The sequence below is a fragment of the Pyricularia pennisetigena genome, chromosome 6 (genome assembly GCF_004337985.1).
Source record: "Pyricularia pennisetigena strain Br36 chromosome 6, whole genome shotgun sequence".
Lineage (NCBI taxonomy): Eukaryota > Fungi > Ascomycota > Sordariomycetes > Magnaporthales > Pyriculariaceae > Pyricularia > Pyricularia pennisetigena.
The window spans coordinates 674238-696134 of record NC_043744.1 but is presented as its reverse complement, the minus strand read 5'-3'; the positions used below and the strand labels follow the sequence as shown (position 1 = coordinate 696134).

The following is a 21897-nucleotide window of genomic DNA, read 5'->3' as shown; positions in this document are numbered from 1 at the left end:
AAAAGAGAGAAAGAAAAGAAGTACAGCCCACGGTCATACAAATTTGATTTCCAGCTAATACTACCCGGTAACTTACGCGCGCTATTTATCAAGTGGTCTTTCCACCGGCTTCCGTCCTCTCAGTTCTCACAAACTTGTCACAGCATGCCCCGACCTCCTCTGCGCGCCAGGGCGCGTCATAGCCAACTCTCCAACCCCGCTGCGTCTGCTCCTCAGCAACCCTCGCCCCTCGCCGCCCCGCTTCCAACAAACAAGCAACACGATTCCCTCATGAGAGACGAAGACCACGACTCATCAAACTTAACCGAGACCGACCGCCCGTCCCTCCCACTATATAACACGACCTTCTATACCTACCGCGTCTCGCCCCTTCACATGGGCAATGAGCCCCTCACCACTGCCCGCCTCTCCCGCCTCTCTCACGGCCTACGCGATGCACTCGTCGGGGACGTCGTGCGCGGCGTTCAGGTACGCCTCCCCGCCGAGAATGCCTCAGACGATCAGCGATACGGCTCCCTCGTGCTCGTCACAATGATGTGGGTTGAGGTGTTTGAGGGAAACAACGGCCTCTTGTTGACGCTGCAGTACGAGGCTGCCGAGTGTCACGCCCTACTCCTTCCTGGGGAAGAGGGCGTCAATCCACTGTCGTTAGCTTCGGCGCAGCTGCCCCTACTTCTCATCCGCATGCCGCCGGCACTGCGGCTTGCTGTGATTGAATTTCTAGAAAAGGAATTCGACTGCCGTATCAGCCCTCTTGCACTTCGGGGAAGCAATATTGTCGAGGCGTGGGAAAACTGGGCGGATCACGTCGGCTTGCAGAGCTCGTCTCCTTCGGCCATGCTTTCCAAAGATCTTGTTTTGACGTTGGGCTTCCGATTGCCCGCTACGACGGAAAAATCCACGATTGGGCTCAAGTCGATTGATGTGATAGTTCCCGCCTCAGACCTACGCCGGTTTATGGATGAGGGGCGGAAACAGGTTCAACGCACGAAGCAAGAGCGACCTTTTACCGTAGCGTTGAAAAGCTATCTACAAGCTCACCTTGCTCTCGACATGGATCACCCTGCCGTGCTGCTTATAAAGGTGGCTTGTGGTGGATTTGTCATCTCGGAGGGTCGGCTCAAGTTGTTTGAGCCGCCTGTACCTGACGATGAAACCAGTGAGGCCAGGTCAAAGGAGACCGAGGCTGCCGATCAACTGCTTCAGAACTTGTGTGCACAATCTCGCCCCATCCCAAAGACGATGATTGTTCACAGCTAAAAAAAACAAATACCTGGTACGTCGTTCGATTTTTCGGCACTCTCACGCGGACCGAAAGATGAGGCTCAAGTCACCCGCGGGGTATCAGCAAGCGCGAAACTCAAAAGACCAAGCTCTACAAACTTTCGGCACCTGGCGCGACAACAGACGCGATTTATTCCGCAAATACTTACTGCCCATCCAGTGTATAACAACACCAGAAGGATCACCATGACATTACCTCTCTCTGCCAGCATTTTAATGCGAAAGGGAGCATGCTGGTTGACATAAGAAAAAGAAAATGTTTTCAGTATGTTGCGACATGGATTCTATTCAGAGAACGAACCGATCGATATAGAAGAGCAGTTGATTTCTCCTCACTTGGGACATGGTTTGGAAGGACGTCGTGCAGCTGGAGTAAAACGGTTTATCACTTGGTTCGACTGAAATTTTTTGAAGGCTGTGTGAGAGTCCGTTGTACCGCAAAAGCCATATTTGGCGGCGTGGTACCTGCATGGCCCTGCATCATTTATTTCTCTGCCGGGCGGGAAAACAGAATTCAGCACGTCCCAATTGCCGTTGTTCGCTCCGCGGTTTGCCTCGGTAACATTGAATGACCCGGGGAACCCCACACTAATCGCAAGGATTCAAAGGCTCGGGCTCGGGCGCCCGCCTGGGGAATTAAAGGTCAAATCGCCACCACGACATCTTTTTTCAGGACTGCTTGTTCTCGACTACAAATTCTTGTTAGACTGCCTCATTTCACTTCACGCAGCAGCCTCACCTTCCAGAATTACAATCTCAGTTGCACAGAGTCGCTACCACACAACCGTCAAACATGGCTGTCGAACGTCTTGGCTCCATTCTCAAACACCTCACACCAGGCAATGCCCTTTCAACCATGTATGTTACCTTTGCCTGTTACCGAGCATCAAAAACCTCCCACTGACATCTGGCTCATTTGCCGCGCGAAGCACATCCAAAAACGACGATGACATCGTTATAACCTATGCCGCTCGTACCCCACTAGGCAAAGCCCGCAAGGGCGGCTTCAAGGACACCTCGCTCGAGTACATGGTGTTTGCGCTCTTGGAACAAGTGCGGCAACGCAGCAAGATCGACCCAAGCCTCGTCGAAGACATTTGCATGGGCAATGTCTCAGATGGCAAGGCCGCCTACAAGCTCCGCGCCGCCGCTCTTGCCGCCGGCTTCCCCAACACACACTCTGCCTCGTCGGTCAACAGGTTTTGCTCGTCGGGCCTCAAGGCGACGGCCGATATTGCACATGCCATTAGCAACGGCAGCATCGAGGTTGGCATCGCTCTTGGTGCTGAGAGCATGTCCATCGGCGGTGACGCGTTGGAGCAGCCCTTTGACGAGGACGTCACCTCAAAAAGCCAAGAGTCGAAGGACTGCATGATGCCCATGGGCTGGACGTCAGAGAACGTTGCGAGTGACTTTGGCATCAGCCGCGAGGAAATGGACAAGTTCGCTGCCCTCAGCTTCCAGAAGGCTGAGAAGGCACAAAATGACGGCTGGTTCGATGACGAAATTGTCCCGATCCGCACCAAGGTCAAGGGCCCCGACGGCGAGGTCAAGGAGGTCACGCTGACCAAGGACGAGGGCATCAGGCCCGGCACGACAGCCGAGACCTTGGGCAAGATTCGCGCCGCGTTCCCGCAGTGGGGAACCACGACCACGGGAGGAAACGCCAGCCAGGTGACGGACGGTGCCGCGGCGGTGTTGCTCATGAAGCGATCGACGGCCAACAGACTTGGGCAGCCCATTATGGCCAAGTATGTCGGGTCGACGACGGCGGGCCTGGCGCCTCGCATCATGGGAATTGGCCCAACTGTCGCCATTCCCAAACTGCTGGCCAAGTACGGCATCACGCTGGCTGACTGCGACGTGGTCGAGATCAACGAGGCGTTTGCGAGTATGGCAGTCTACTGTCGCGACAATCTCGGACTCGACGCCGAGACCAAGATGAACCCTCGCGGCGGTGCCATCGCACTCGGCCACCCGCTCGGAGCGACCGGTACGAGGCAGATCGTGACTGGTCTGAGCGAGTGCAGGCGGACGGGCAAGAAGATCTTGCTGACCAGCATGTGCATCGGCACTGGTATGGGCATGGCCGGATTGTTCGTTAATGAGCAGTAGAGTGATGGCTTGTCGAGGTTTTAGTTTTGTCTTGTAAAAATGCTGCAGTATATAAATTGTTCTCAATACTACGTACCCTTGATTATCCCGTCTGGGTATTTCTACCGGGTTTCCTCGGCTGGTTTGAGGGTGGGGCATTATTGATCAACAAATTCCGGCATGATTCGGATCTGCAAGATAAGGCTGTCCTATGGTACTGTACCACATACCAGCCAGCTGGTTGAACGCTCAAAGAATCACTCGGACAAGTGATGCGAAGGTCTAAAACATGGTCATTCCTTCCCTGAGCGCGGTCACGAAGACCTTTTTTTTTTTTTTTTTTTTTTTTTTTTGCGTATTTCTTGTTTTCTTTTTCGTTTCGGTCTTCTTGTCCGATGGTATTATTTTTAACAGCAAAGAAATTCTCTGCTGTGACGAGCTGAGAAAAGGGCCCGTCCGGATGCATCGCACTAATTTCCGATTCTTGCAGCTCGCCAAGGAGTCAAGGCCTCGGCGACGATCAATACGGGCCAGGCAAAGCCCGCCCTTGCCGCCTTCAAACAAACCTGGCCATGGCAATCACGCAGCTTCCACCTTTCCCATCCCCAATTGCATACCTTGTTATTTGCATTTTGTTTTATTTTCATTTTTATTTTTTTATCTTCCCTTTTCATCAGCTCGGCTTGAATGCCTTCGCCTTCTTTTTTATTATTCGATTCGATTCTTCCCAGACCACATTCATTACAAATTCTGCAATAAATGGCAATTTTTACCGTCCTTGCTTCGTTACATTGGCTGATTGACTGACTGGTAAATCTCAACTGGACCTCGTCTCATTCTGTCGCCCAGCCAGTACCACTTAGCGCCTCTGTTTGGTGGCAGGTAGCCATACTTTGTTTCTGCGCATAGCATGCCTGGCATTTTAAAAGATAGTATAAAATCGTAATTTCCCGGTCCTCAACGGGCCTCGACTGCGTCCTCAGCGTCCCGTCATAATGCTTCTGCCGGCTGGCCTCGTCACACTCACTGTGCTGGCCCTTGCCTGCGCGCAGACCGTGAAGCCGAACCCAAAGCGCGGTCTCGTCTTCGTGCCCCATGATGACACTCCAAGGGACAACTACATTTGGACCAGGCCACCGACAACGCTTTCGTGGTACTATAACTATGGCCCGGAGCCGTCCGTGGTCTTCAACAACCTGACGCAGGACCAGTTCGAGTTTGTCCCGATGCTATGGGGCGCTTCATCGGACCCCGAGGTGGCCAAGAAGGACACGAAATTCGCGGAAACCGTCAAGGATGTGATCAAGAAGCGTGGGGTCAACATCACGCACGTCATGGGCTTCAATGAGCCGGATATGGCGGGCGATGGCATGTCCAACATCAGACCCGACATCGCGGCGCGTGTCTGGGTCAACAACATTGTGCCGTTGCAAGAGATGGGCGTCAAGGCAGGCCTGCCGGCGCCGACGGCCAGCTGGGACGGCATACCTTGGCTCAGGCAGTTCTTGGGCAACTGCAGCAACATCATCAGTGCTGGCGGCGAGAGGAGAAACTGTACCTTCGACTTTGTGCCGATCCATTGGTATGGGAACTTTGAGGGTCTGGCGTCCCACATCGGGACGTATGCCGCTGCGTGAGTACCACCAGTCCTCGTCTCTTTTTGTTTTATTGTGCTAGTATGCAAGGTTGGCCGTTGCGACTGAACTGGAAATGGAAAACTAACTAACACCTTTCGACAGGTTCCCCGGCAAGAAAATATGGGTCACCGAGTATAACGCCGACCACCAGGACCTGGCAGCGACGCAGGATTTCTTTAAGCGCTCGCTCGAATATATGGACCGGATCGAGGACGTAGAGCGTTACAGTCTATTTGGTGCATTCAGGGCTCACACTAGTAATGTCGGCCCGAACGGAGCCATGCTCTCCGCCGGGGGCGAGTTGACTGACATTGGGGCGTGGTATCTAGGCAGGGAGGTCAAAGGGGTGGCCCCGTCCAGCACGGCGGGAAGTTCTGCCACAGAGATCCAAGTGGGCTTGAGGGGGTGGTTGGCCATAGTATTTGCTGCGGTGCTTGTGCTGTAATGACATATGACGTGGTCATACGGCTTCGAGCGTGAAGACAAGGACAATGGTTGCTCAATCTGGGCTCCTATGGCTGGGTTGCGTACTGCACGTTAAGAGCATTGTTCTGTAAATAATGCGTAATATATACGGCTTGATGACGATGATTCTAAGAGGATGGTTTTTACCCGCTAGGCATGTTGGTGTGAGGTCATGCTGATTTGGCATTTGGATAATGTTTTATGCTCTCAATACAGAACTCAGTCAAAGGATTTTGCTGACCGAGCGGCTCAGCGCCTGAACCAAATTTTCAACTCTTTTAGAGTGCGCTGATTACACGGTCCTGTATCCTTACTCGGGCCGCTGATATCCTGTAGGCTTCGATCAGCCGTAACCTGAAGCCCAAGTCTTCCGAGCTAGTCAGGAGGGCATTTTACTTTGGATAACCGCTCAGGGCCACTCAGCGTAGCCAGACACGGGTTGATATTACGTACGGCAGTATAAAATAAGGGTAACGTCAACGTGTGTGCCGGATGCCATAGCATTGAAAGAAAAGGCAACGCCAAAGGCTAAGGGCAGGCAAGCATCGGATCTATTTTTATGTTTTAGATACGGACCTGGAGTGGAAGGGAAACACGTTGGACATTCCTTAACTTAACCATAATGATAATAATGGTGGAAAGAAAATGAAAGAAAATATGAGAAGCAAAATGGAAAGGAAACATACAACACCGAGGATTCCCCAGTGGTCACCCACCTGAGTACTAGTTCGGCCCTCAATGGTTTAACTTAGGGAGAGCGGACGGGATCCCGTGTATTCCAATGGGTATGGTCGTATGTACCGGCGCCAGTTGTACAGCAATATTATAATTTGGTATTTAGTAAAAATCCAACCTTTGGTGCAAAATAGCACGTTACGGATTTATGCAGCAATCCTTTTTTTTTTTTTTTTTTTTTTGGGAATATTATAAAATTATATTTAACCCACAAATATTGCGTTCGAAAAAAAAAAGCAAAAATGAATGAAGGACATACAACACCGAGGATTCCCCAGTGGTCACCCACCTGAGTACTAGTTCGGCCCTCACTGGTTTGACTAGGGGAGAGCGGACGGGATCCCGTACATTCCAGTGGGTATGGTCGTATGTATTGGCATGGATAGGTAGTTCTCATTGGAAAGCATAATTGTTCCATAGCGAGCAACTTGTCCTCAATTTACAACATGAAAACAGTCTGGTCACATATATACACTAGTCCAATCAAACTGCTTTTCATGCTCAAGCCCAAACATCGTACATTACCAAAACTCTAGGTATCTTTGCAAAAGAAAGAAAAACGTTGCTTGAGCAGGCCTATCGCCTTGTCCTAGACCCGTTACCCAAGAATTCCCCAAGTTGTAAGGAAGTCACTCCTTCCCTTGCCGCACCTACTGACGATGCAACGCCCAAGATGGTCGACTCAAATCCACGCAGGACCTCGGCCAACTCGGCAACTTGATCTTCCTGACCACCCGGCCCGCTGCCGTTGGTGCCATTATTCCTTGCTGTCGCAGCGCGTTGCAGCTGATCAACCAGGTTCCCACCAACGGCATTCATGTGGCTCTCGATCTCACTCAGGTTCCGCTGGAACTTTTTAAGCTGCTCATCCATCTCGTCCGCTGTTTGCGAGAAGAAGGCAATCAAATCTGCGTTGCTGTCCCCACTGCCTGCCCCTGCGCCGCCAGCATCTCCAGCCGCCGCAGCAACTGCATCCTGTTGTTGTCGCCAAAGCCCTGCAGTGTGGTACTGCGCCGGCAGCTTGAGATTGTCGACGGCCTTGAAACTAAGCTTGGCCTGTTCGGCGTCCACGTGGACCAGCTCACGGACCGACTTGACGGCCTGGGCGTCCTCAGACAAAGTATCAGCTGCGCCATCGTACTTGCGCGTGACAAAGCGCACGTCATTCGGGATCGCGGCGAGCTGTTCGCCATGGGCAGGCATAAAGGCTTCAACGTCGTTGCACTGGTTGATGACAGCCTGAATGCCCTTATCTATCTTCTGGATCTCCTTCTGTATCGTCTCATCAAGATCGTTGAAGCGGGTTGTTGACTTGAGATTCGACAAATCTATGCGGACGCCTGGCACGACCTGTTGCGACTGGTTCGTGGACTGACCCATAGTCAGACCGGGAGGCGCGGCGGTTGAGTTGTTGAAGGTGCGGCCAAACATGCCCCCTGCCTGCTGTTGTTGCTGCTGCTGCTGCTGCTGCTGCTGCGGTTGCTGAGATTGGCCAAGTAGAGTGTTTCCGCTGATTAACGTTGCTGATTGTTAGTGGGCGACCACAGCAGGGTAAGGAAGACAGAGAAGAAGTGAGCATTCACGTACAAGAGTGAAGGCTTCTGCTGTTGCTGAGGCTGCGACAAGCTGTTGCCGAAAAGACCACCACCGCCAGTTGTTGTTTGCTGCGTCGAGTTACCAAAGAGTCCGCCGCCACCTGTACCTGTGTTTTGTTGTGTTGAACCGCCGAAAAGGCCGCCGCTTGATGTCGTTTGCTGTGTGGAATTGCCAAAGAGTCCGCCCCCACCTGTGCCTGTAGTTTGCTGCGTCGCGTTGCCAAAGAGTCCGCCGCCTACAGTCTGTTGTTGTGGTTGAGCCGCTGCAGAGTTTCCAAAAAGTCCTCCGCCTGTTGTCGACTGTTGGGGTTGCGCAGCTGCCGAGTTTCCAAAGAGCCCCCCGCCCGTCGTCGTAGTCTGCTGGGGCTGTTGGGCTGTTGTGTTACCAAACAGGCTGGGCTTGGGTGCATTGTTGGCTGCCGCATTCCCGTTTCCAAACAAGCCTCCGCCCGTCGTAGTCGTGCTGCCCGCTGCTCCAAATAAACCACCCCCCGTAGTGCCGCCAGCCGCCGCAGGCTGGGAGGCCGCTGCTGTGGCGCCGAACATGCTGCCGCCAGCTGCTGTCGTAGGCTGCTGCGCGTTGGTAGATTGACCGAACAGGTTCGTGCCTGCCGTGGCGTTGTTCGCGTTGTTGGTGCCAAACAGACCTGTTGTTATTGGTGGTGCTGCAGAAGAAGCCTGCTGGGTTGTCGATGCTCCGAAAATACTGCTGGCGCCTCCGGCTGGTGGAGGTTGTTGCTGACTCGAGCCGCTTCCACTGGAAACAGGTTTGCGTGGGTCAGCAAGATGAGCGTACTGGAGAAACGATCAACGACAAGAAAATTAGAAATGAATAAAAAATGAAAATAAAAAGCAGCTGGTGGTGTTCACGTTCCAGAAGCGAGATCCCTTCACACAGTCCCACTTTCAGGGCGGTGTGTCTTTTTTGAGATCATTTCCTAGTGCGGAGCTAAAAGCGGATGAATCAACGCGTTTTTATGTGGAATCGCGACAAGTGAACCAGGTCGCTACAGCAAGCTTAAGTAGCTAGGGATGTTTAATCAACGCAATAATGGATCAAACGCTTACAAGAGATTCGCTGCACCCGTGTTGATGCTCAGCCCTCCAGGCACGCTCGCTGAGCGGAAAAGAGACATTGAGGTCGTCTGCGCGTGATGCGACTTTCCTGGAATTCGTCTCAATTCAATCGGGATTGCAGATGAGGCTAAATGTTGTGTTTCTGCAAATATGGCGCAGTGAGCATCGGGGGAACAGGCAGGCTAGGAAGCCATGGGATCGCGTCGCAAGGGTGGGTCCTGACTTTGATACGCGACGACTCTCTCTCTCTCTAATGGCCCGCCCAATCAAAATTTGGGTCGACACTTGCTTAGCTTAAGCTCCCTCTTCCCTTGCATCGAAATAGACGTGGGGAAAGCAGGCTGCTTAACATTTACCATTCGCCTTTCCATTCAGTACAGAACATCGCCTAGGACTGTGAGGTGCTTAGACGCCTTCGCTGTTACGTCGTCCAGATCCCAATTGTAGCCAAGACAAACATCTCTTATTTTATTCGCGCGCTTCCCAACTGGAAGCAACAAAACCTGCCCAACATGAGTGTGGAAATGGATGAAGATGACGACTTTTACGCCCCTGAAGAACCAGTTGCGCCCCCAGTACCAGTAGCAGCACCAACAAATTCCACAACCGCATCCGCCGCAGCAGCAGCTAAGCCAGCAGCTGCCAAGAACGAAGATGAGGACCTGGAAGAAGGAGAGGAGGAGGATGAAGGTGGCGCCATGGATGAGGATGAGGATGATTCTGTAATGCTTCCCGTTCCACTCCACTGCACTCGCCTGCTTTGCGACATGTCTACCCTCTACTTTACCTACTTTACCCAAAGCTTGCCCCACTAATGCCGATTTCCTAGGATATTGACATTATCACCGAACGCAAAGACGGCACAAGTGCTGCCCCGCCATCACAGTCCAAGTACAGCGAAATAAGGAGCATCCCCCAAAGATCAGTAGCGACAGACGGAGCAGCTCCGCCAAAACCAGCCCCCAACAAAAAGGAGGACACCGTCAAGGGATCGGATCTCCCTCCAGTCACCAAGTCCAACTTTGACCCCTACGCCATCCCTGAACACAAGCCTACCGGCAAGCCTTTGACTCAAGTAAATATAGATGAGGGTACGTCTCCAATGCCTGTGTCTTTTCTGCTTTTTCCCTCTTGAATTATGCAACTCCACAGACAAGCTTTTGCAAACGTACATACTAAGAGCATCTCCCTCATCCCCAAAGATCTCGGCGAGGATGCCGCGCCCTGGCGCAAGCCCGGCACCGACATTAGTGACTACTTCAACTACGGCTTTGACGAGTTCAGCTGGGCTATCTACGCACAGAAGCAGAATCAGCTGCGCTCCGAGTACAGCGCCGACGCCATGTCCCAGAACAGCAAGAAGATGATGGAAGACCTAAACATGATGATGATGGGAGGCATGCCCGGCGGTGGTCCAATGGCGGGTGGCATGCCCGGAATGGATGGCGGCGGTGGCATTCCCCCCGAGATGCAGGCCATGATGCAGCAGATGATGGCTTCGGGGATGGACCCAAGTCAGATGGACCCGGCAACAATGTTTGCTGCAATGCAGGGAGGCGGTGCTGGGGGCGGGCCTGGAGGTGGTGGGCAAGGTGGTGGAAACCAGAACTTTGGCGGTGGTCAGGGTTTTGGCGGTGCCCAAGGCCAGGGCTACGGATATGACCAGCAGCAGGGAATGGGCGGTAGGGGAGGTTTCAGAGGTCGGGGCGGCAGGAGGTGGTAAACCAACCTGTGTCAACTTCACCCCCCAGCTCTATGGATGATTGGAGAAAATGGATATCCTGAAATCCTTTTTTTGTCATAACTGAAACTGGTATCTGCCCAAAAGATAAGCCGTACAATGAAACGCCTGGCGCCGCCGGTATGATGATACAAGGAAGAAAACATAATCCTCAACCACCGCAAACATCAATAGATGCCCTCTGCTCCATCATCCCCTTCGTCGTAGTCGTCGTAGTCGTTGCCGTCAAAGTAGGCTTCAGCATTGTAGTCACCCTCGTCTGAGTCCTCAAACTCGTCGTCCATCTCCTCCTCCATGCCCTCCTCATCCTCTGCGTCCAGATCGCCGTCCTCTTCCTCCTTGGCAAGTGCCTCGAGGCGCTTTTTGCGCTCCTCCTCCGTCTCGTTCCGTCCGAAGATATCCTCTGCTGTGCGGAGGGAGTGGACATCGGAAAGAGTAAGTACCTTCTTCTTGCCGGTGCCACCACGCCCACCCTTGCCGGCACCATCGTTGCCATCGAGCGTGTCGTGTAATTCGGCGGGGAAGAGAGTTTTCACTGATTGCGGTACACCAATCTGTCAGCAATCCAGAATATGCGCACACGGTTATGTATAACGGGTGTAAACGGATGGTATGTGAATCTCGAGCGCTGTTCGTTTGTGGACATACTAAATGGCCTGGCCGAGAGGTCTGGCAGCGTGCGTTCCCTACGCTCCAGCCTCTTGGAGTACATCGGCATGCTGAAGAAAGGGTCGACGGTGGCCTTGTTCTTGATGCCGTAACGTTGATTGACCTGTTCCTGGCCATAAGTTCGCAGCGGAGTGTCTGAGTCGACGTTCCACGTTCGGGTTTGGGTGTAGAGTGGCCCAGAGTGAATCTGTTCGCATACGAGCAGATACGACGATACTTGAGACTTTTCTCTCGAGGTCAAAGGGGCGGCTGTTGGGACGACATATTCCTGAGTTGTGCGATTCAATATGTTAGCAGCCGTCGGTAATGGCGCAGAAGTGCAATCAATGGGCGGCCGCGCGTGATGCGTAGTGGATAAATATGAATCCAAGCCGAGCGCGACGTACCGGAAACACCTCGGACGGGCGCATGTCGGCCTTGAGAGTTGGGTCATTAGCCCAAGCGACATTGGCAAGACTTCCTCTGGCGCCGCCTCCACGGCCGCCACGGAAGCCTCCGCCTCCTCTGCCACCACCTCGGCCGGACATGGTGTAGCAGGACTGGGCGTGGGCGTGTTTGTGCCTGCTTGCGTGTGTGGTCGGATTTTCCGCGTCACGTCACGTCACAGCCAGTGAGCAATTGACAATCGGAGCTTGATAGGGAAAGAAAAAATTGGCGGGGTTGCATTACTGTCCGCTAGCTGAGGTACGATTTCTCCGGGGTGGAGTCATCAATGAAGTGTGTGGGGTTCAACCTTGATTGAGATGAGGTACCTACCTACACCGTATGTGAACTGTCCACAGTTTGGTAGCTCTTATTAATATGTAGGTACCTACCTCAGCAACATGTCCCCCGCAGCGGGGGAGCTTAAGGGCGTTTGGGGTCAGCAGGGACCAGACAGACAATTCAGAAGTACTGGCAGGCATCCGTCAACTGACGAGGCTCGCTTGTACCTTGCACGATAACTTCACATCACCCTGATATTGGTTGGCTACCAATGCCCCTCTCACCCCCCCAGTTGATCAGGGAAAGTTCACAGTATCACGAGTCTTGATCATTCACTGACATCAATCTTTCCTGTATTTCTAACATGATGCTTGTGTTGATTTGACAGTTGACCCAACCAAAAGAAGAAACCAAAGGTTTGCTCGGTTTCTGTACGATGGACGCCCTTCCGACTCGGTTGGAGAAGCTCGATGAGCATCTGGATGAGCTCTTAAGCAATCCTGAAATACCCATCGACGCAGCTCTCTTTGACCATGTCGAGCTTCAGATCACAGGTAGGCAGGCTTCCTTTTTTTCGTTTCTCTCTCTCTCTCTCTCCTCTCTCTCTCTCCTCTCTCTCTCTCGTTTCTGTTTCCTACCCAAAGGCCCGCTTGAGTGGCCTGACGAACCAGATCAACGAGTCAAGTCGCTTACATTACATACCTATCTGATCATTTGATCCAGAGGCAAACATACCTCATCTAATGCCCCGGCTGCTTCCTAAGGTCGCCTCAATTCTGAGGAAGTATCAGAACGACCCCCAAGTCCTATGTAGTTTAGCCCTCAAACTGCTGCAACAGGCAACCCTGTCCCAGGTTCTCTCTCTCACGTCGGAAGAGGACCTCGCCGGAGCTCTGCAATCTCCCGCACCATCGGCCAATATTCTTGCCATGGAAATACTTGGCAAGGCGGCTGCTACTCCCGCTGAGGTTGCCATCCTGTCTGTCTCGACGCCCCTAGTTACTGGGTTTCTCTCGTGTTGGCTCTCTTCACCGGATGTTGGTGTTGGCGAGCGAGGGATCAAGGTTTTAGAGGCACTGCTGGAAACAGACTGCCCCGCGCCTAGCAAAGATATCGGTGATGGCGACAGCACACAGCTAGCTAAAAGGAGAGCTCCGGGTCATGGAAAGCTTTGGCGTCGACTGTTCCAAGACAGGGATGTCTTTGGTTTGCTGATAGAGCTCCTCGAGGGACAACATTTCGACAGCACTACTCAGCCACAACAGCAAAGCCTGGCCCACGGTCGGATTCTCCGTCTAGTCCCCGCTCTGGCACGCATCAACCTCGCTGGCATCACGCAATGTGGTCTCCCAGAATTGCTCCCCAAAGGAGGGAGAGCCGGTGGTCAGACGGCCGGACCGGACAGCCTACTTCACTATGTCACTCTACGTATGGTGGACATGGAGGACCCGCTAATGAGACTCTCTCTTGTCGATTTTATTGAGACCTTGGTGCTAGAGCTGAGATCATCAGAGTACTCGCCAGCAAAGGTAGAGACATTGCGCGGTCTGTTGAGGGATGCTACGGCCCTGGATCGGTCGTTGACAGAAACGCTACGGACGCTACCAAATAGGACTGAGGAAGCCGAGGTGATGATGGAGTGGGTCAATGAGGTTTTACCCGCCTCTGCTACGAGAGTGCAGTGATTTAGTGTTGAGATGTAAGGAAAAAAAACAATGAGCGGATGTCATCTGTGATTCCATGACCTGTAATAAGTGTCCAAAAGACTGATTGGCGCCCAAAGAGACAAATCAAAAGAGCCCCGCCTATTCATTCCAGTGGCAGATTGTTGGCTGCAATGCTCTGTCGATCTTGGGTGCGTTCTAGAGTATGCTTGCATTATTTGGACAATTCCGTTGCAGTTTGAGGGCGCTTGCTTCCTAAACATCTCCCTCACAATACCGCAAAATCTATACCGAGTCCGACTACACTCTACAGTGTTACGTTGCATGTCGGCTTCCTGTATTTACATTCTGGTCGGGTCCGGATGCGGAGCTCGGGTCCGGCCAGGCAAGGCGGCGTCGTTTGTGAAAATGTCCTTCTTGTGCAAGTTGATGGCCTTTTGAGTAGATGTCGCGCAGACTGTGAGCCAAGCTGTGCTGGGGTTCGGCGCCCAAAAAGTGGTGTATATCTTCTCCACTGGGCAGAAATAGACGTCTTGTTGAATATGGATATCTAAGCAGCCGTGGCAGTCGACTGGAGCCGTCAAAGTCTTTGTTGCTGAGTAAAGTGTCTGCGTACCATCCCAGTAGCATGGGATGTTGTTGTTGCGTATCGTCGTAGTGCAGCCGCGAGCCATACGGTTAGGATCCGCGTCTGTGGTCCCCTCATCCGGAACGGCGTAGTGGTTGTCGGCAGTCGCAGTGGAAGGATTATTCTGGAACTCTGCTTGTGGGGGATTTTCGTTGGCTAGTCGCCCTGGCAAAGATGTCAAAACCGGAGACGCTAATACCGTGGCTGGCCATGCCCCTAGAGCAAAGAGTTTGAGAAGGCCCATGGGTGCAGGGTGATGTCTGAATCACATAGATAGTGTCGAGGTTATTGGGATATGTATGCTGACAATATGTCTTAACCTCGGCATGAGGGAGGAATTTGCCAGATGCAATGTCCCGTGTCTGAAGCTTTTGTACACGCTCCTGATCCTGAGGCCTGCTTTCTTTCACAGAGTCGCAGAGACGGACCATAAACTGCTTGATGGGAAACAACAAGAGAGGGTAGTATTCGGAGGTTCTTTAACAAATTAAAGAAAGACTAATCTCATACATACCAGAGTTCGGCTATAATTGGCTGCTGAATTGTTGCCTCTGCAACATAAATCACCCTGTTCCCAAGCAATAGGGAATCAGCCGCCCCAATGTCTACGCATGATGTAGAGCCTACCAGCAGGTTCGATTGGAGGTGGCGTATTCTTGCCACAGCTATCGGCACGGCGACAGACAGGTATGTGATGGCCCCCTCTCAGGAAGTGGTGACCATCAGTTCCCAGTGTGATTACCATAGCCTAGACTTGGGGTCGGTACCACTCGTATTGGGCTGTCCCGGCCGTTATTGCCACAGCATTGCAGAGTGCGGATGCTATGATTAGTGTGGCATGCCTTTTCGGGCAAGAGATACAGGTCTAGCATGCATGTGGTTTGGATTAATTGATGCAAATTCAATTAAAGAAACCAAAGATCAGTAATAACTGCTTCCAGATTCATGTCTATTGCCAAGCCCGAACAGCCGCAGGATCCGGTGCAAGTCCAATATAGAAAGAGATCCAGACCCATCTTTAATTGGTCTATATACATCGGGTGGTCCATCGCAACCGTAGGAACGGCACAGATATTATGTTGACGGCTAAATCAGGATGATATCGACAGGAGCTGATGTCGATTTGCCCAGAACAGTGGATGCCGAGAGATGTTGCACGCGGGAAGAAATCACAGAGTAACCCAACGAGGCCAAAACCATTTGAGATCATAGTGTGGAAACTCCCAACAAGTGCTAAAGTTGATTACTAGTAGACTGGCTCAGTTCCTGGAACAATAATCTCGATTCGGAGCGATTGGCCTGTCCGAGGATGGGTCACTTTAGCTATCTAAACGACCAATAAGTGACTAACCCAGATAAAAGCCATTATTGCCCAAACTCGATCGTTATCTAGTTGTACATGCCTGGACCAGGCCAGTCGAAGTTGAGGCCGGACCCTTGACCATTTATCTATCGCATAATTCTCGTTAGTTATCTCGGTATCCATGATAGGGGCTATACCTAGGTACGTAGCCTCAGATGGGTGCAATTCGACTGCTTACCATAGTCCCAAGGTCCCAAATGCCGTCCATATCAAATGAAAGGTCAGCGATCCCACCAAATGCCACGAATTTCTCCTGAGGAGTATTGTCTGCTGTCATGGTGTCGATATCTAAAGGCCCAAAGCCACTGTCGCCCGTATTGCCCGTATCTCCCGATGTTGAAGAGTTCCTTGCTAGAGCTGGAACACCCTCGATTGTGCCCGCAGTGCCTTGTTTCCACATGTTACTTGCATTCGATGTGGACGTTTCGTTCGCTTGTGTGGATGAGACGCCTACCCGGGCGGCCAATATGTTGAGCAGGCTGTGGCATTTGGATATGGACTCCTTGATAGATTGAATGCTCTTGATGCGCGTTTCCTCGTCCGATCGACCCTTCTGGATCGACTCGGCCTGTGACAGAACACAATAGACAAAAATCAAGCCTTTGGTGTTGGTGTCGCCCGCTAACATACGCCGCTCTGTCCGGGCAGCATAACCACGCAAGGCGTCCAAAAGATCGGCAAAGGGCATTACACCGAGGCCAAAAGTCGTCTTGGATGTCGAAAGCGGTGGCATCCCGCTGCCTTGCTGTGTGCCGGCCAGCGAGTGTGCATCGGGCCCAGGGCTCCCAAAATCACCGACAAAGCCGGCCTCTGTTCGCGTTGCTCTTTCCTCTCTCAGTTGCCAGATGAGCTCCGTAGCCAAGGTCACTGTGTTCTGCAGGTTGTTATTCCGGTATATCCCGGAGCCACAGATCGACAGGCGCGCAAAGTCGGCCCGTCCTACAGACTCGGCTGCTGAGCCGTCCTCGGAGATGCCATGAGTGCAGGAGGATCGATAGAGCATCATGGCAGTCTCGACAGATACCTTTCGGGAGAAGTAGTGTGACGGATCTCGCTGTAGAGCAGTTTGCCAAGGCATGTGGAGAGCCAAGAAGTAACGATGCGTGATCAGTTCTGTCATGAGTATTTGAAACTCTGAGGGATGCTGACTGTTTGTTGGACTTTCGGGGGAATCGCGGCTATCTCGACATCTGAAGGACCGGAGGATCATGGATAAAGTCCGGCATGCAGCAGTCATTTCCGTGTTGAGCCTCAGGGTCGTGCTATAATTCCCATTGCTGCGGAAGTCATTTAGGTATTGCGCGATGGCGAGACGGGTTGGGAAGGATTTATGGAGCGCGATCTGGACCGAAGTTTGAGTGAAATGGTCGGTAGGCATCGGCTGGGGCGCCTCGAGCACGGGTTCACCCTCAGTATCGTCCAGCTGAGTATCATCAAAGTTGGAGGGAGGTTTGGTGTCGAAGTCCGAGAGTGAGATTGACGCTGGTCCACCCGAATCTATGCTCGCTTGTAGCGCCATCTCTAATATAGTGGCCCAAAGCCTCCGTCGTATCTCGGCACGATAGGTGGGCATCTTGGAAAGTTTGTCGGGGTCACGATGGAGGCCCATGAATATGGCGTTGCGCAACAATTCTCCGGCAGATATCCATGTCAAGTCCGCCCCGACACCAGTCGTCTCACGGGCAATGTGCAGTAGGCACATACTTTGCATCGCATCGAGGGACAGTCGCGCCTTGAATGTGGGCGTTGGCGACGTGATCCAATGTTGAGCATCGAACAGCCACTCGTTAGCCTGGTTCCGCAGAGAAAATATATCGTCATGTAGACAAGCTCCGATGGTGAGCACAAGCTGTAGCTGAATCAAAAAGACGTCTCGGACAGCCGTCGGATCCTCCCAATATTTGAGATATTCCTTGCGGAATTTGGGTACGTGTAAGATGCGATATATTGTCTCGAAAGTGCGAAAGTAGTTGTCCACCAGTTGGTCGCACAGATCCCGCGAGCAAGGTGCACGCCTGGTTTGACTGAATTTGTGACTTGCAGACACAGGCATTCTAGCAGATTTGATACGTCGGCCAAGCCTTTTGTTGGCGCTCAGTCTGCTATATAGCGTCTCGCCTTGTTCCCCCTTGGAATTCATAACTTCAATGATTAGAGGTAACTGCCGTTGAATCTTAGCGAACTGGTCAAATGGCTACGCAAACGCAAAGCGCATGCGACGGGGTTGATTTGGGCCCTTGGCCAAGAGATGTGACCTGAGGTACATGGTTGTGGGAAAAGAAGAGGAGATGCTTACGGCTACGGCGCTGTGCATCCAGTGGCTCACGCCGAAATATCTTGTTTTTGCTAGGATGCCCTTGGGGGCGCCCCGGTTTATCATGCTCCGGGCAGCATCATGAGCGGAACTATCAGGAGCTGCGCTTGGCTGCACTCGAGAGAGCCGCTCCTCGAGCTCGCGGATCCTCTCATTCAGGGAGGTCACATTCGCGTCAAGCGCAGAGGATGGGCTTCTACCGTCAACTCCGGTATTGGACGAGCCCGAATTTGCGGCGGGAGTCTGGAGGTCTTCAATAGCCCGGGGAGGCCAGACCGACTCCGGGTCAGCCGGAGGCGTCGAGTCCGGAACCCGACGTCTAGATACATTCGAAGAATGGTAGCTGCAAGCATCCGCACACTGGTGACGAACACAGTTGGTGCAGGGCACCGCCCTGTCGCATTTAACCTGGAAATCAAGTGACAAGAGGGCATGGTGTCAGGTCAGTTGCGTTGAAGACTGAGTTTAGGTTTGGTCAAGGCACTTTGATCTCCCGGCAGGGATCAATAACCCGGGGCAGCTTAACTAACCTTTCTTCTCCTACACTCATCTGAGTAGCAACATAAGCATACAATAGTCAGCAAACAATGACGACAACCGTTGGCCGAGGCACGTCATAGGATGCACATGTTTTTGGACGAGAGCGTTTCACGCACCGCATGCCAAAGCCGGTCTTCGTCGCTTCCTTTGCAGGCGCACCGCACTGCGAGCTCCGACGTCCTCTTCCCGCGAGACATCCATGAAGCTACCTGAACGTGAGGGTGGGCACCCAGGCGTGGAAGTAAATTTGCCAGCAATTGTCTGCTCTTGAACGGACTTGTTGTTCGACCCCGGCCGAAAATCCGCAAACAGGCCTTCCCCAAACTCCGACATATTAATTTATACTGGCAAAGCGCGAGAATAACACAATGGTACGCGAGCAAAATAAAAGAAGCAAGCGGAGCCAAGAGTGCCTAGATGCGCATGTGGCGGTACGAACTGGACGCATTTGCTTACTATGAGCGCTATCTCCGTTAGGCGACGTGACTTGATGCCGATAAGTCCGTAATTTCCCGCCTATGCCCGAGGGCTAATCCACGAGCCAACCGAAATTGAACAATCGATCTCTCTGGATCTTGTCCCCGCAGACAATCGCGATAACCCTTTTACCAACCCAATAAAATGCCACCATTAGCGACGGCTCACTCAGCTCGTTTGCAGTCGCGTCAATACCATCAACTACAGCGTGCCATTTAATCTTGTAGAGAAGCAGTTACTTTCAGTGTTCAGATTAGACCACCCTTGCAGGGTGGACCGAGCGTTCCAACAGCCAGAAGGGTTAAATTGTAGTCTCAGGGCTCATCCCTGAAGCCCAAAGCTCCACAATTGATCCACTCCGTTCGCTTCGCTCCATTTCGTGGCTCAATTGCGGCTTTGCAATGTACTCGTGGGTCCATCCAAAAAATATTTTGGTTCAGGTTTGAGGATAATTTGTCGATTTTCGCCGTTTATAGCGGTATTTTTGGCTTTTTTTCGACCGACACTCCTTTACTATTCCACAACCACGCAAAATATTAAAAAAAGAAAATATGGTTAAAAATAGCGTTTAATACCGCTATTAACAGCGATTTAATTTATTTTTTTATTTATTATAATGGCTAAATTGGATACCACCTGCCCTTAATCCGTTTATAGCGGTATTGTTTTTTCGATTTTTTTTTCGTTTTCGATTTTTTTTAATATTATTTTCAATTTTTAACCAAACTTTATAATTTTTGCACGTGGAGGGTCGTATATATATATATATATATATACCGTTATATTAAATTTTGGTTTAAAACCCGGATTATATAAACCATCAAATAAGCGGATAGGTAAAGTAAACACACTTTTATATATAATTTATAATCGAAATTCGTTTATACTTGTTAACAATATGGGTTGCTAACAGGGGTTTAGGCATTAGCCTAGGTGCGGCGTGGTGCTAGTTGCGTTGTAAAAGCCTGTAATTACAGGGTTTAAATGCATTATAATATTCACTAATTTTGGGATTAATAAATTTAATTCATTGGTGGGGGAGATTTTGCTTTATCTCCCTTATATATTTTCCGATATCGAAGTCGGGGTCCGCACCCCGCAAAAAGTTCCGGTACCGCATACGATTTTCCGAAAAAGTATTTTGTATGCGTTGTTGAAAAAACACCCTTATTTCCATACAAACCATTTTTAAATTCGCACTAATTTGCTGATTTGGTGAAGATTTTAACCCGGTATAGGGTAGTTAATTCGTAAATGCAGGGTGGATATTAAACCCGGTGCAGGGTGAAACCCCATTCGCTGATTTTAAATCGCAATTTCTGCAATATACAAAATATAATAAAAAATCCGACAGCCCCAATAACCCTATTTCGGCACTATTTATAATGGTTTATATACAAATAAAAATGGACCTATTACATGCTAAATAACGCATATAATTAACACCCCCTTTTTTTTGCTATTATTTACATAAAATCGGAAAAAAAAGTATATAAAAAATAAAACCCCCAAAAAAGAAATCCCTTTTATATCCTAACCCGATTCGAACTCCCGATATAAACCCCTTAGATAATTAAACCTTTTATACCGACCTATAACCCCCGCAATGGACGAACCCCCGAATTGGAGAAAACCCCCAAAATTGTAATAACCCCCGGATTCGAACCCCCGATTTGCATAATATTAACCCACGGAATTAATTATTAAACCAGGTAGCTAATCTGGTTATTCGTTGGTAATAGTCAAAATTAAATATATTATATACGGTATTTCGAATGCGTAAATCGCTCCAAACACGAGCTTTTTCAATTTTAATCCAACTTTTGGTATAAGGTCGGTATAAATTGTTTATTTATTAGCCTATACAGAGTAAATTCGGGTAATACGGCCGGTATTGGGCTAGCAAAGATCCAATATTTGCAAATAAAGGAAGTGTAATAGGTAATTAACTAACGCACTAATTCAATGCCCTAAAATTCAATAAGTAAAAATTAAGTTTTGAGGGGTTTAAACCCTATAAATTTTGAAAAAACCTTGTAAATTAGAAACGTTAAAAGCTTTGTTAGCCCATTATCGGGCATTTGTTTGGATTCCAGGTATTTTAGGGTTATTAATCCTTTTATAATTGACTCCCGTACGAAATAAAATTTTAATAACGTATATTTAGTACGTTGGTGGTGCGTAAAATTATATACGTTAGCTATAAAGCTTATATTATTTCCAAATATTGCAATAAAACCTTTTATAGGTAATCCAATTTTTATAAATAGGTATTTGAACCATTGTGCTTTACGCAAAGCTTCCGCTAAAATATCGGCTTCGGTTTTGGGAATGTTTAAAACTATAATGTTAACCTTTTTGCATTTCCACGTTATAAAACCCCCAAATAGGGTTTTCAAATATCCGTAAATGGATTTTGAATTTTCCCTAGCCCCGGTAAAATGGCTATTATTAAAACCCAGTAATTTTAAACCTTTAAAACCCCCTATTAATAAATTGGGTGGTAATTCGGCTTTGAATATTTTATTCCCGTAATAAATAAATAAGGATTTAATATTCGCTAAATAACGTAATTAATTTTTAGCTGATTAAATGTATTATAATAGCTTTCGTTAAAAAACGTAAAAACCACTAAACCGCAAAACCGATATCCGGGCGCGTTAATAATATTAAATACATAAAGGTACCGATAATACGTTATAATAATTTAATTTTTAAGGCATTTACGGCCTTACCCCCGCTATATTTCAATATACCCGGTTATGAAGGAATAAATATAAATTTGCAATTAAATAATCCGAACGTTGCTAATACTTCCTTTATATATTAACTTTAATGGAGCCAAAATAGGCGTTTAAACCTATCCTTTATAATTTAAACGCCTAAAAAATAGGTTGCAAAACCCCTGT

At 50.1% G+C, this 21897-nt stretch overlaps 8 protein-coding genes across 8 annotated transcripts; 4 read left to right on the top strand and 4 right to left on the bottom strand.

Annotated features, from left to right (window-relative positions):
* Positions 1-144: 144 nt before the first annotated feature.
* PpBr36_04068 (uncharacterized protein) lies at positions 145-3399 on the top strand (the record flags this gene model as incomplete). The annotated part of the gene is made up of 2 exons (XM_029891234.1): positions 145-1211; positions 2214-3399. The coding sequence occupies 2 exons, from the start codon at positions 145-147 to the stop codon at positions 3397-3399; spliced, it is 2253 nt and encodes a 750-aa protein (XP_029750002.1).
* A 974-nt stretch (positions 3400-4373) lies between these two features.
* On the top strand, positions 4374-5460 carry PpBr36_04067 (uncharacterized protein; the record flags this gene model as incomplete). The annotated part of the gene is made up of 2 exons (XM_029891233.1): positions 4374-5011; positions 5118-5460. The coding sequence occupies 2 exons, from the start codon at positions 4374-4376 to the stop codon at positions 5458-5460; spliced, it is 981 nt and encodes a 326-aa protein (XP_029750009.1).
* Positions 5461-6791: 1331 nt separating this feature from the next.
* Positions 6792-8946, bottom strand: PpBr36_04066 (uncharacterized protein; the record flags this gene model as incomplete). The annotated part of the gene is made up of 3 exons (XM_029891232.1): positions 6792-7725; positions 7803-8567; positions 8879-8946. 3 exons carry the CDS (start codon positions 8944-8946, stop codon positions 6792-6794), a joined length of 1767 nt encoding a protein of 588 aa, XP_029750008.1.
* Positions 8947-9399: 453 nt separating this feature from the next.
* PpBr36_04065 (uncharacterized protein) lies at positions 9400-10610 on the top strand (the record flags this gene model as incomplete). Its single annotated transcript, XM_029891231.1, has 3 exons — positions 9400-9609; positions 9717-9978; positions 10090-10610. The coding sequence occupies 3 exons, from the start codon at positions 9400-9402 to the stop codon at positions 10608-10610; spliced, it is 993 nt and encodes a 330-aa protein (XP_029750007.1).
* A 185-nt stretch (positions 10611-10795) lies between these two features.
* PpBr36_04064 (uncharacterized protein) lies at positions 10796-11824 on the bottom strand (the record flags this gene model as incomplete). Its single annotated transcript, XM_029891230.1, has 3 exons — positions 10796-11163; positions 11277-11565; positions 11684-11824. The coding sequence occupies 3 exons, from the start codon at positions 11822-11824 to the stop codon at positions 10796-10798; spliced, it is 798 nt and encodes a 265-aa protein (XP_029750006.1).
* A 614-nt stretch (positions 11825-12438) lies between these two features.
* Positions 12439-13687, top strand: PpBr36_04063 (uncharacterized protein; the record flags this gene model as incomplete). Its single annotated transcript, XM_029891229.1, has 2 exons — positions 12439-12556; positions 12726-13687. The coding sequence occupies 2 exons, from the start codon at positions 12439-12441 to the stop codon at positions 13685-13687; spliced, it is 1080 nt and encodes a 359-aa protein (XP_029750177.1).
* Positions 13688-14007: 320 nt separating this feature from the next.
* PpBr36_04062 (uncharacterized protein) lies at positions 14008-14538 on the bottom strand (the record flags this gene model as incomplete). The annotated part of the gene is made up of 1 exon (XM_029891228.1): positions 14008-14538. One exon carries the CDS (start codon positions 14536-14538, stop codon positions 14008-14010), a length of 531 nt encoding a protein of 176 aa, XP_029750005.1.
* A 1145-nt stretch (positions 14539-15683) lies between these two features.
* Positions 15684-18844, bottom strand: PpBr36_04061 (uncharacterized protein; the record flags this gene model as incomplete). Its single annotated transcript, XM_029891227.1, has 5 exons — positions 15684-15743; positions 15836-17818; positions 17954-18379; positions 18502-18521; positions 18628-18844. 5 exons carry the CDS (start codon positions 18842-18844, stop codon positions 15684-15686), a joined length of 2706 nt encoding a protein of 901 aa, XP_029750004.1.
* Positions 18845-21897: the final 3053 nt, after the last annotated feature.